This window comes from Poromitra crassiceps, assembly GCF_964638095.1.
Source record: "Poromitra crassiceps genome assembly, chromosome: 21".
In the NCBI taxonomy this organism is placed as follows: domain Eukaryota; kingdom Metazoa; phylum Chordata; class Actinopteri; order Beryciformes; family Melamphaidae; genus Poromitra; species Poromitra crassiceps.
The window spans coordinates 12868756-12882807 of record NC_139638.1 but is presented as its reverse complement, the minus strand read 5'-3'; the positions used below and the strand labels follow the sequence as shown (position 1 = coordinate 12882807).

At 44.5% G+C, this 14052-nt stretch overlaps 1 protein-coding gene and 1 long non-coding RNA gene across 2 annotated transcripts; both read left to right on the top strand.

The window, feature by feature from the left end:
- Nucleotides 1–656: 656 nt before the first annotated feature.
- On the top strand, nucleotides 657–2321 carry LOC310795261 (tripartite motif-containing protein 16-like; the record flags this gene model as incomplete). The annotated part of the gene is made up of 1 exon (XM_083657319.1): nucleotides 657–2321. The coding sequence occupies one exon, from the start codon at nucleotides 657–659 to the stop codon at nucleotides 2319–2321; it is 1665 nt and encodes a 554-aa protein (XP_083513445.1).
- Nucleotides 2322–3246: 925 nt separating this feature from the next.
- LOC310795798 lies at nucleotides 3247–13848 on the top strand. The gene is made up of 3 exons (XR_014553643.1): nucleotides 3247–3389; nucleotides 11172–11323; nucleotides 13689–13848. It is a non-coding gene; the product is annotated as an uncharacterized lncRNA (long non-coding RNA).
- Nucleotides 13849–14052: the final 204 nt, after the last annotated feature.

Here is a 14052-nt window from a genome sequence, read left to right as displayed (position 1 = left end):
CGGGAACAGACTAAAAATATCCAATGCGGATTTTGATTCTGACATAGTAGTAGTTGGCTTTGAATGAATGAGGAAATAGGTGTGTCTGGCGCTGTAAAAGCTTAAAAACCACGCCTCTTTTGCGGGCACGAGCTCCTGTGCACGAGCATTTTCATGTGCACGCGCTCTCAACTTGATTAGAAAAACCTGGTTCCACTTAACGAGTGCCGATCTACGTTCGTGGTACAAGTTAACTACAATCGAGCTTATCTGGTTTAGACAAACCAGATAAAGGGACAGATCCTGGATCTTCTTATACAACATTCGTGGTATAGCCTGCAGGTCTGGAGTATAGCTGCAAAGAGTTGATTATATCTAAAGGAGTCGCAAGCATTATACTAATATGAACTCATCATACAACATGATTTCACCCCCACTATTCAAAAGATCATTCAAAAATTATATTCCTTTTTCAAACATTGATTCAATAAACATAGGTGTATCCTTAATTAAAATATTTCTATTGTACCATAACAATTGGCTTTGAATTTCACAACATGATTCAGGTTGATGATATTGGTATTGAAGCCAGCTGCCCATGACCTCTTCTAACTATTTCCTGTTCCTCCCCTTTCACAGATCTGCCAGTATCTGACTCACTGTCACTGACAAGTGAAATGGCGCAGCAAGGAATTCAGCTCGACGGGGGGAAATGGTGCTGTTCGATCTGTCTGGATCTACTGAAGGATCCGGTGACTGTTCCCTGTGGGCACAGCTACTGCATGAGCTGTATTAAAGACTGCTGGGATGCAGAGGATCAGAAGAAAATCCACAGCTGCCCCCAGTGCAGACAGACCTTCACACCGAGGCCTGTCCTGGTGAAAAGTACCATGTTAGCAGAGTTGGTGGAGGACCTGAGGAAGACCGGACTCCAAGCTGCTCCTCCTGATCGCTGCTATGCTGGACCTGGAGATGTGGGCTGTGATGTCTGCACTGGGAAAAAGCTGAAAGCCCTCAAGTCCTGTCTGGTGTGTCTGGCCTCTTACTGTGAGCAGCACCTCCAACGTCACTATGACGTAGCTCCATTAAAGAAACACAGGCTGGTGGAAGCTACCGTGAAGCTTCAGGAGAACATCTGCTCTCGTCACGACGAGGTGATGAAGATGTTCTGCCATACTGATCAGCAGTGTATCTGTTATCTCTGCTCCATGGATGAACATAAGGGACACGACACAGTCTCAGCTGCAGCAGAAAGGGCAGAGAGGCAGAAAGAGCTTGGGGTGAATCGGCAAAAAATCCAGAAGAGACTGCAGGGCAGAGAGAAAGACGTGAAGGTGCTTCAACAGAACCTGAAGGCTATGAATCTCTCTGCTGATAAAGCGGTGATGGACAGTGAGAAGATCTTTACTGAGCTGGTCCGTCTCATTGAGAAGAGAAGCTCTGAGGTGAAGCAGCAGATCAGATCCCAGCAGAAAGAGGAAGTGAGTCGGGCTGAAGAACTTCAGGAGAAGCTGAAGCAGGAGATCTCTGAGCTGAGGAGGAAAGACGTTGAGCTGGAGCAGCTCTCACACACAGAGGATCACATCCACTTCCTCCACAGTTACCCCTCGCTGTCACGTCTCAGTCAATCTACAGACTCACCCAGGATCGATACCCGTCCTCTGTGTTACTTTGAGGATGTGACTGCAGCTGTGTCAGAGGTCAGAGATAAACTACAGGACGTTCTGACAGAGGAACGGCCTAAGATCTCACTGACAGTGACTGAAGAGGATGCTTTACTGCCACAACCAGAGCCCAAGACCAGAGCTGACTTCTTACAATATTCACGTCAGATCACACTGGATCCAAACACAGCACACAAACGGCTGTTATTATCTGAGGGGAACAGAAAAGCAACATGCATGAGTGAAGCACAGTTATATTCTAGTCACCCAGACAGATTCACTACCTCCCGTCAGGTCCTGAGTAGAGAGGGTCTGACTGGACATTGTTACTGGGAGGTGAAGTGGAGCGGGAGGTTTGTTTTAATAGCAGTCTCATATAAAGATATTAGCAGAACAGGGAGTGAAAGTGGATTTGGAAGCAATGACAAGTCTTGGTCATTAGAGTCTGACAGCAGTAGTTGTGAGTTCACACATAAGAGGATCAAAACTCTCATCTCAGTTCCTCTGTCCTCCAGAGTAGGAGTGTACCTGGATCACAGAGCAGGTATTCTGTCCTTCTACAACGTCTCTGAAACCATGACTCTCCTCCACAGAGTCCAGACCACCTTCACTCAGCCTCTCCATCCTGGACTGTTGTGTTTTTACCGTGGAGCTGCTGAGCTGTGTAAGCTCAAGTAGACAGGACTTATTAAAGCAGCTGTGTGTGTGTGTGTGTGTGTGTGTGTGTGTGTGTGTGTGTGTGTGTGTGCGCGCGCGCGTGTGTGTGTGTGTGTGTGTGTGTGCGCGCGTGCGTGCTTGTTTCTCTCTCCATCTTGTTCTCATTGCTGTGGTGTTTCTGCACTGCCCACAGATCACCTGTCAATCAAACAGTGTGGGCGGGACTGTGATGTATTTTTCCAAGTTGAATTTCCTGTGGATGATGTTTGATTTCCTGTAGGTGGCGCTCTTTTCTTTGTGTTATATCAGTCAGTGATAGCGAGTATCCAAACACACATGTATTCATATGAAAACACAAACTGTTGTGTGTCCTATATTTTATCTCTATCAAAATGAGGACTCTTAGCCACGATGAAGTTGTCTTGTTGGCTACAAACAATTTCGCATCTGACTGGATTGAGAAGTCCAACGGCTTTCTGTTCAAATTAAGCACACAGGTCGCGACAAGGACTCTAAAAACGTCAAGGCGAGCCTGAGCCTGTTTCATGAGTTTGGGGAGAACATGGCCATGTTTGTCTCACACTTTTTGGACAAACTTCCACCTGTTGGGTTTGTTTGGCAATATGGACGCCTCGGCGCTGCTCAGTAGAGTGGAGCAACTGAGCAGCGAGGTTTCTGGTCTGAGGAGCCCGGCCATTGAAGCACAGGTGACCGTGAACGAGGACCTGACGGCGGCTACAGCGGCTGTGAATTGCCGGGTGACAGACAGCGCTGGAGGACGGTGGAAGGAGGTCTACCCCAGACAGTCCTGGACCTCGGGACTGCGGCTGGTGCAGAAGCAGACGGGACCTGGTCAACAGGAGGTGACGACGGCGTTAGACCCTCCTGATGCAGCGGCTACAGAGAGCATACAACTCCCAACGCCAATGCCGAGGTCGCCGCCGTGGACTTCTGTGGTGAGAAATGGAGTAAAGAAGCCCACAGCCAAGATGACGCAGCCCCGTCGCAACGCCGCACAAACCCGGGTGAGACGTGAGCAGAGGAACACCAAGTACTGAGAGCAGCATCCCAGTGATCACTACCAAGAGGGTGAGTGTGTTTGACACTAAGCTCTGTCACTCTGCGCAGGGGCGGATATAGAGAAACATTCATGGGGTGGCATGAAGATTTTAACCCTTGTACCCTACTTATATTTTTTGCCTGTTAAAACCCCTAATCCTTACTTACTTAATCCTCTTCGTGCTTGATAGCACATAAGGTCTTTACCAACGAACGCCAATGCTGCCTGTCTGCTGCCCAATGCTGCACTTGGCCCCAGGTCCATCCCAGTTGTTTCATTTCCTTTTCCACAGATCTTCTCCATGTCTCTTTGGGTCGGCCTCGTTTTCTTTTTCCAGGTGGTGTCCATCTCATGGCCACCCTTGGGATAGCACTTGGGTCCATTCTGCAAACATGTCCGATCCATATCCACCTTCTGTTTTTGATCACATTTGACAGTGGGGTCGTGCCCGTTCTCCTGTAAAGGTCTGCATTTGAGATTGTCCTAGGCCGGCGATCCTCAAAGTCCGGACTCCGGTCCGCATCCGGACCGAGACATCGTCCTATCCGGACCGAGCCCTATAACCTACAAATTAGTGCTACAAATCATTGATAACTTACATTTTCACGGAGGGTTTCTATTTTAACCGGCACATACTTTTATAGTATTTACGGTACTACTGGTTTATCTGCCAGGAAGCTCACAGACCAATGCACGCGCTGTAAATCATCACACGTGATGCTACTCGGCCAATCAAATAAGCGAATCATTTCTCTCTGTTGCTTCGAGTGGTGCTGCGAGCACACGGACGGAGGGGAGGTGACGCGACGCGAGAGATAGTAATTTCACATGGTGTGCTCAAAAGAAACCACTCTTACATGTCCATTCATTGTTCTTACGGGCAGATCAAAACCAGTATGTCTCGTGTGAAGTGCGGTGCGATCCTGACCGGTCTATGGAAGCGCCACACATGAGCAAACACACACACACACACCAGGGCACACTCACTGCCCAACGCAACAGCATGCGAGGTTGATCGACAGACAGACAGACAGACAGACAGACAGACAGACAGATAGATAGATAGGGAGCTCACTTCTCTCAAGAGAAAAGGTTGTTTGTTGGCTGAGAGTGTTAAATGTGAAATGGAGTGAAGAAAAGGGGAAACTTATTTCTCTTAAATTAAAGCACTTCATTTTAAGATGCACATTTTTCCAAAGCACTCTGTTGTATGTTATTTTTAAATGCATTATTTTACTTGAAATGAGAAAAGATCATTTATTTATTATAGTAGGCTAGTTATGTATAATTAATCCAGTTAAATATGAAAACTGTAAATAAGCATTGTTGATGTTTATTTAGATTTAACAGTCAGTTGTTGACTACATACAGACATTGTACCATTAGGCTACTTCAATCATTGAGTTCAATGGCACTGAAATCATAGCGTAAGCTACGTTACAATGTTCCGGACCTTTGCTTGAGGACATTTTCTCTAACTGGACCTCTTTGAATTTTAATTGAGTGCCCCTGTCCTAGGCCAAAATATCCTCAGTATCCTCCTAAGGCTTCTTGTCTGGAATACATCTAGCTTGTGACAGATGGTCTTTGTCACTTTCCATGATTCTGCACCATACAGGAGAACCCCAAGGACGTTGCTCTTAAATATCCTCAACTTTGTCTTTGTGCTTATCTTGGATGCCTTCCATATGTTTCTTAGTGCTGCAAAAGCTCCCCTTGCCTTAGAGATCCTGCCCTGGACATCTGCCCCTGAATCTCCATCTGTTGTTATCTTACTACCCAGGTAGGTGAATTCCTGTACCTCCTCCACGTTCTTGCTATTGATGGTGAGTGGCTGGTTGGATTTTGGGTTTACCTTCATGAATTTAGTCTTGTCAGTGTTGATGTTAAGACCGATCTGTTTGCCATATGTTGCTAGATCTTCTGTTTTGCTTTGTATGTCCTGGTGGCGATGGGCTAACAAAGCAATGTCATCTGCAAAATCAATGTCCTCGAGAGTTTCTGTGAATGTCCACGATATTCCTCTTTTGTTGTTTCCTGTTGTTTCTTTCATGAGCCAGTCTATGCAAAGTGAGAAAAGTAGTGGGGAAAGCAAGCAGCCTTGCTTGACTCCTGTTTTAATGATGAATTCTTCAGTGAGATTGGATCCACAGATAACTTTGGCCCCAAAGTCTCTGTATAGCATCTTGATTATAGAGATGATCTTGTTGGGAATTCCATAATGGCTTAGAATTCTCCACAATACTGTTCGGGTTGATGCTGTCAAATGCTTTAGCAAAGTCAATGAAATTGGCATAGATGGTTGTACTCCATTCATTGCTCTGTTCCATTATCTGTCGCAGTGTGAATATATGCTCTGCACAGGATCTTCCCTTTCTAAACCCTGCCTGTTCTTTTCGAAGGTGGTGGTCAATTTGATCATTTAGTCTGTTTAGTATAATTCGACTGAGGACTTTACTGGTGACTGGTAACAACATGATTCCTCTCCAATTGTTGCAGTTTGACAGATCGCCCTTCTTTGGTAGTTTGACGATGAGGCCCGTTTTCGGGCCTAATCCAGCAGCTGGATATTGATAATCAATTATATTCAAAATAATTATTATAATTATTATTATGATTTTTATATTGATTCTTATCCATTGGTAACTTCATACCTCATATCAACATGTCATGCTTACTCATAATTTTAACCCCTCAAATGCCAGTTTACTGTACTTACTGTACAATCAAATTTACAGTAGAAAAGACAAAATATGATTTTTTTGCATACCCATCAATGCCACCTGGATATCCCCCTGTGGGATTATTTGAGCCTGGGATTTCTCACATTTTTCGCGGAGGAATTATTTTCTTACTTATTTCATCTTTTGAGAATTGCAATCCTTATTATCCATCCATATTTTTTGCCTATCTGGCTGCTTGCCAGATATTGATCGATAAACGACGAAACGGGCCAGCTCTATGACACGGAAGTCCACAGGAAGTATCTGGAAGACGACCCGGATGTTGTTCATGAGCGATCTTTGCCATCCGGGTGACTGGCCTGTGGTGACCTGCTCCCAGAGCAGCACGGGGGAGCGAAGAAAGGCAGACATCCAGGCAGACATCCGCACCGAGGCGCCCAGCAACATTACCCGAGAAAGAGCCTCGTTTCACGGCTTTGGATTTACTGTGCATCGGTGCTTTGAGCGCACCTCAAACCGGGAGCGATAGAAAGCTCCTACAACCACAAAACACGATTAGAGATCTATGGTCAATTTTCGACGGCGATTCCAGTCATGCTATCGGCGAGTCGCTACGATGAACGAGCGCGGAGATACGGACGTATTTTCAATGAAGGTGAGTTTCAGAAAAAATCATGAAACTGCTAATTTTCGACTGCCAGCTAATTTTCACAAAAAACATAAGATAGCTTCATTGATCCATCAATCTCGGTCTAAAGGCTTCAAATCAGTAGTTTGCACTGGAAAATCCGGGTTCTCAGGTCATGTGACATGTTGCTATGACGACCACTGTACTGTGTATTTCATGTTAAACTGCATGCAATTGGCTGCTATGCCAGCACTGATCAAATACAGGGGTGGGGCCAAACACAATAGAAGCTACAAATTTGATGTATTGACTCTAGCTGAGAGGTGTAAGATCAGACAAATAATTATTTTTGGGGAAAGTAGGTGGGAGTCAATTTTTTTTTTTTTTTTTTTGCTAAATTAACATTGAAATCAATGGGAAAAATATGCAATGGATTTTGAATGCTTGTAACTCCACCAAATTGTTCAACCAACTCCAAGGTTAGATATTAAGGTCAAATTTAAAGGTGTTTGGTCCAGGATGCCCGCTGAAAAAAAATAAAATAGATTAATTTTGTAAAAATTTCCTGGAGGTCTCAAAAAAGTGGTTTTAATGGTTTTAATACACCGGCTGCTGGATCTTAGGGGTTCTAACGTGATTATAGCACTTACTTTTTGCCAGGAACACTTTTTTAGGGTGGCGGAAGGGTGAATTACCATGATAAATCAAAAAAACATGATGGGGAAAGTTTCAGGCCTGAACTCCCAAAACTTTTTTTTCCACAGAAAAAAACAAACACAAAATACACCTTACGATCCAGCTGCTGGACCAGGGGGGTACAAGGTTAAGGGGTGGCAGAAATATATATTGCTGATTTAATCGCATATATCAATATTTGCTTGGAAAAGCCCCAAACTGAAGATATTTTAACTCAAAAACATTGTATTGCTTTGGCACAAGTGAAGCATTGAATAGACATTGCTAAGGTGGCATTAGAAATAATTGAATGAATTGTAAACATCTGTGTATAAAATCCACTGTATATAAAAGCTGACTTGCCTTACCACATTTTTCACTTTTAGACCAGCAGGGGCGACCAAAGCTATGCAATGACTGTTGCAATAGACAGAGCCAGATTAACACCCCCAGCGGCCCCTGGGCACTGAAGCTCCCAGGCCCCCCCCCGCGCTGCACCCTGCTGGTGGGGGCCAACGTGGTGGTGGCGACGTGCGGTCTGCGCGTGGACGACATCCAGCGCGACACCGCCGAGCTCTCCTGGTTGCCGAGCAACAGCAACTACGCGCACACGGTGTTCCTGGACGGGGCGGAGCACGCGGCGGTGAAGGCGGGGCGGTGCCGGCTACGCTTCCACAACCTGAAGGCCATGACGGTTTACAAGGTGACAGTGGTGGCGCGGCCGCACCAGGTGCCATGGCAACTGCCTCTGGAGCAGAGAGAGAAGGAAACGGGCGTGGAGTTCTGCACTCTGGCTGCAGGTCAGCAAGGCTCATTTTGACTTCCTGTTGATCTCAGAGATACCGTTTCACATGAATACTCACGACTAACGTTGCCACAGTCTGTGGACGTTGTCCGTATGCAAATGTAGTCGTGTGGAAGACGTCTAACTTTTCACCAGCCTGGCTAAAACCATCCTGATAACGTGATCTCACTCTAATGATTTCAGTGGGTGGGCGGGAGTACTTTCATCGACAGACAACTCCTTCAGCCAATCAGCGTAGCCAAATCCAATCCAAATCCATTTGGAGGAATATAGAAAACGTCTTTTCCACCAAGAAACTCCTGTTCTTCTTTAATTGTTATTGAGTCTATTTCTACGATAGCTGCACTTACAGCTGTTTTTACTCTACTGAGGTCAGGGGCGGACTGGGATCATAATTCAGGCCGGGCATTAGATACCAAGCAGGCCAGGCCGATACGGGCCGACACGTGTGCCGGCGTCCGAAGGGCGGCGGCGGAAAATTTGGGGCGTTTGAAGCTCAATTTGGGCCGTTTGAAGCCCAATTTGGGCCGTTTGAAGCCAGATTTGGGTCGTTTAAAGCCAGATTTGGGCTGTTTGAAGCCCGATTTGGGCCGTTTGAAGCCCAATTTGGGCCTAGTCCAATTTCACAATGAGATGCACCCACTTTAAACCTGAATAAAGTAATAAAACCACTAGTAAACCAGTAGGCGGCGCCTGGCCTGCTGTTCAGTGAGTGGCCTGGCCTGGCCTGCCAAAAAAAAAAAAATCTTTTTTTTTTTTTTTTTTTTTTTTGGCAGGCCAGGCCAGGCCACCGGGCATTTGCCTGACGTGCCCGATTATGCAGTCCGCCACTGACTGAGGTTAACGTTACCACTCGTTGCTCAATGAGCCACCATAGTTATACTGTTTTGCCAGCAGCATCCCTGATTGGTCGGTTATGTTATCAACTACGAGGCAGGTCCCTGATTGGTCCCGTGCACTTTATAATTTCTTGAAATGGCTGGGGGCGGAGAATGAAAACGTGACCAGGATGGTTTATTTACCAGGCTAACTTTTAACATGTTTGCCTTTTACATGTTTTGAAATAGTATTAATGTCAGACAAATAGAAGTTGGAGGACTACAGTTGTTATCATTGTGTGTTACTGTCTCCTTTAACCCATTGATACCTGATGCAGCATTTGCGTGTATATCCCTCATTTGTGTGTGTATCCCTTTAAGACCGCGAACCGCGTTAACGCACACAAATGCTGCGTCAGGTATCAATGGGTTAATAGAGAGCGTAATAACATGTAAAAGATTAGGTTATGCTACTGTGCTGTGACATCTCATACAGGAGACACAGCCGAGGAAGAGTAGACACTGCCTTACCCTGCCATTGTTGTATATTGTATTTTGTCTAGGTCCAACTCCATATTGCAGAACAGGTCAGAATGAAAGGTTTTCCCACAAGTTTCACCATGAAACCATCTTCTTCTACCGAACACAAAATGGGCAGAGATGATATTAGTGTTATGATACTTTTGGGAAACAGCTGTAGTCATGAAACTGAGAATGAGTGGGACATAAATTATGTTTGGCATGGGCAACTGATGATGAGATCTGGGCAAAATAGCATTTGATTAGGGTTCTAGCATAAAATAATATTAATAATAATAATAAGTGATTACCATGTTGTCTCTATTAAAATGTCTAGTAAATTAAGCACACTTTAATATATGAAACCAATTTCAAATACAATTTTGCCCATGCTTGCTCACGACACAGTGCACACCACTAATTAGATGACAACAAAGCACCACCAGATATGAGCAGTTGTCATTTTGACGAGTTGTTTCCTCAGCCTGGAATGACAGATGTTCTATAAAGGAATGCCACTGGAGGAACGTTTACCTCACCTCCTCACCTGCTCACTGAAATGACCACATTGTATCAGTGTGCATTTTGCTTCTGCTCCAACGCAGCCATCCTAGCTGTGCATGTTTTACCCAGTGACCCAGGAGAGACCCAGGAGAGACAAAGAATGGCCTGCACTCAGTCTCAGTCTGTCTCCTGCACATCAGACAAAACCGTCTTCTGACGTGGCCCAGGGCCCTATATCATTTTATTTTGAGAGCATTAAACTGTTACTAGCGACTAGAGAAGATATGAGTTTCAGAAAATATGACAGTACAGTTTTACACGAGACGATTCCACATCACAACTCTGCAGTGTGCTGTATTAAAAGCAATAGAGAGGCAAAGTGGAACGTCACTTCCTGCTTCAGCACTGTCCCAGAGATTTTCATCCGCCATTTATTTTCCCATAGACATTTCGTAAAATGCTTATAAAATAGTCAAACCAAACGGTTCAGCTAACGCTATAATCGGGAGAAACCATAGAACATTTCACTCGGACCAAAACTAAAAAAAACATCGAATTTTTTTTTGGAAAAGTTTTGGTCCCAGTGAAATATTATGCAATCTCTCCTGTTTCTAAATATATCTGTACCGTTTGGTTTGAACCAGTAAAACTATTTTTATATAAGCATTTTACGAAATGTGGATGGGAAAATAAATGGCGGATGAAAATCTCTGGTGCAGCGCTGAAGCAGGAAGTAGGCGGTCACTTTGCCTCTCTATTGAAAGCAATGTTAAAATAGTTAAGTGACATTTCACTAAATTGACAACAGCACACTTGTTCTCATGAATGTGCCTCGCTACCGCGCACCATCCCATCAACTATCCACATGGGTCGTGTGTATCGATATACAAAGTTTGCACAAGGTCTTTTCATCATCCTGTCACATGATTATGTCAATAACTGTTACAGCACTGAGAGAAAAAAAGTTGTTTGTTGTGTCACTAATGCCCCCCTACCCCCCATGTTGCACCCCCTTGTGTCTGGGCATAGTAGTGCATGGTGTGCACATTTGTGCATTAATGAATCCTTCACACACACTTCCCTCTTTTTGGTATGTTAGTGCTACACCAGCCATCCATTGTCAGTAGGAATCATACGTAAACATGTCTTCTTACCCCTGTTCTCCTCCTACCTACTAGGCCCTCCCAATCCTCCCCAGGAGGTTCAGGTGCTCTGTGGCCAGGCTCCAGGGGTGCTACAGGTGCGCTGGAAGCCCCCCCTCCTCTCTCCCACAGGGACATCCAATGGGGCAAATGTCCTTGGCTACGCAGTCTGCACTAAAGGACAGAGGGTGAGCTAGCAACTTAGCATGCATGCTTCATTTACATTTCACACGACTTGATTGAACGAGGGGGTAACACTTTACTTGAGGATGCATATGAGTCTTATGCACCCTCAGTCGTCATGATACAACGTTCATGTCAGTCGTCATGATATGACGACTGACATGACATTCATAACCATGACATGACGTCATGAAGGAGGCGTTACAGATGTTTACGACTCTTGTCACTAAGTGTCATTCGGTAAATGATGTCATTGCTAATGTAATGTTGACATTGTTTGAGACGTCTTAGTTATGACAACTTGACATAACCATGTCATAAACATGACATAGCAGGCATTAAGATGTCGTTAAGTGCAATTACACTTTCAAATGAGTTCACAACGGTGTCATTCATATTTTCCTTGACCTCAACAAACAGTGGTACAATTTGAACTGTTCATTAAGATATCATTAAGTGTAATTACACAGTGTTGGTTCATGTCAAGTTGTCATAACGAAGACATCTCAAACAACGTCAACATTGCATTAACAGTGACATCATTTACTGTCACAAACATTCATAAAGCCTCCTTCATGTTAATAACATGTGTCATGGCATCATGGTTATGACAGTAGTCCTGGACAAGAGCACCACTCACGATTCAAGTGTTCTCAGCGTCAGTGACTGTGCATTAGTGGATGAGTTTACATACAGGTGAGTGAATTGTTTTACCTGTGTTTTATGTAGATGATAGGTGAGAGAGGATCAGTGTTGGGGGTAACTAATTACAAAAGTAACATATTACATGTAATATATTACTTTTAGCAGTAACTCAGTAATATAACTTATTACCTATAGGATTTCAGTAATATACCAGTTACTTTGTCAAGTAACTCAAGTTACAAATTTAGTTACTTTTTTTATTTTTTACCAAAGCACCATCAAATAATCAAACTATGTGTTTTTATGCAAATAACCACTATAGATGACAATAACAAAGGAAAATAATAACATTTAGAATGTTGGATTGTTTACACTGACTTCAAGGCGGTTGAAATTATTTTTCGGGATGTTCCGGGGCGGCCATGTCATTCTGCTGCTGCTGTTGTTGTTTTGGTAAAAGTAATCCAAAAAAGTATTGTAATAAGTAACGAGTTACTCTACACAGACAGTAATGTTGTAAAGTAACTTATTACTTTCAAATGAAAGTAACTAGTCATATGTAGTATATTACATTTTGAAAGTAACTTGCCCAACACTGGAGAGGATACATGACAGAGGGAGTGTTAATAGTCAAGTGTCTGCCTTTTGAACATGACATTATGTCATCTCATATGTGCCCTCAACATACTCTACACCACAGTGCCACCTACCTATGATTCAGTGGTGGTGCAGGTATCTCAATCATCTGTGAAAGCCATAGTAAAGTCTCTCACTCCCTCTGGTGAACACCACAATATACCAACACACCATCATGTCTTGAAATGAACACCCATCTGTTGTTTTCTGTGACAGTTACATAAAACAATGACAATGTGTTTTGACTTCAAATAAAACTATAACTTAGCACATGGGCCTAACAGCATATATAGACACCAACCTGCTAAAAGTAAACCAATAAATACAAATAATTATTTCCACACACCAGTGTAATTTTCCTTGAATTAAACATAGCTAAAAGCTGTTGTGTGGTGGGCTGCGCAGACAACAAATGCAAAAAATCGCCAGTTAAAGTTTTTTTGTACTCCTGAGCAAAACAAGGAAGCCATTGAGAATTGGCGAGAAGAAAATGTGGATCTAGCTGTCAAGGAAGTAAGTTGGAGTGTTCATCTTCCGTATATACCATCTTTGTGTGCAACACGCAACCATGCACGCGACATAGGAGAACGCCAGGATTGGGGGGGGGGTTTCTGTTTTCCCCCGTCTTGGGCGTGGCTTCTGAATGATGACGTGTTATGCAGTGTCTCTATCTGCTCAAAGGCAAACTGACAACTACGAGAACCAATTAAAAAGGTTTGTTCAATTAAAGAAATTGCTGAGAAACAGTGGAACACATCTTGCAAAATCTCTAATAATACCTACCCATCCCTACACAGTTCTGTCATGTAGGTGGGAAGAGAGAATGCAAGCAGAGCCTCCGCCTTTTCACAACCTTTGACCCACATTCTGTGTGACAGTGGCTTGACCAATTTCACAGAATATAATTTTGTAGAATAGAATAGACCAGGGTCATGCAGATACAGGTGGCCTCACATAGACCAGGGTCATGCAGATACAGGTGGCCTCACAACCTAGTGTGATGGTCAGTGATAGCTAGATAGATTTGTGTCGTTGTTGAAAATGATTATAGTTTTGTTGTTGCTGATATTGTCTTTTTTTTTTATCCAGATAGCGGAGGTGTTGTACCCAATGGCGGACTATGTTACCGTGGAGCTGACAAGGATTCAGTGCCTGGAGGCCCGGGAGGTCATCGTCAGAACGCTATCAGCACAGGGAGAATCCCAAGACTCCCCAGTCGCCGTCATTCCAAACAACCTGCTGGTGCCTCTACCCCCCCTCGTGCTGCCCCCGCCCCTACACCCCCACACAGGCCCCCTCCCTCACCTCGCCCACCTCAATCCCCAACTCCCCGCTCCGCCCCAGGCACATCCAGGACAGCCGCTTCCTCTCCATCCTCCACACCCTCAGCAGCCCCATCCCCGACTTCCCCACCCAGGGGGACCGCCCCAGCCGCAGCTGCCCCAGCTCCGGC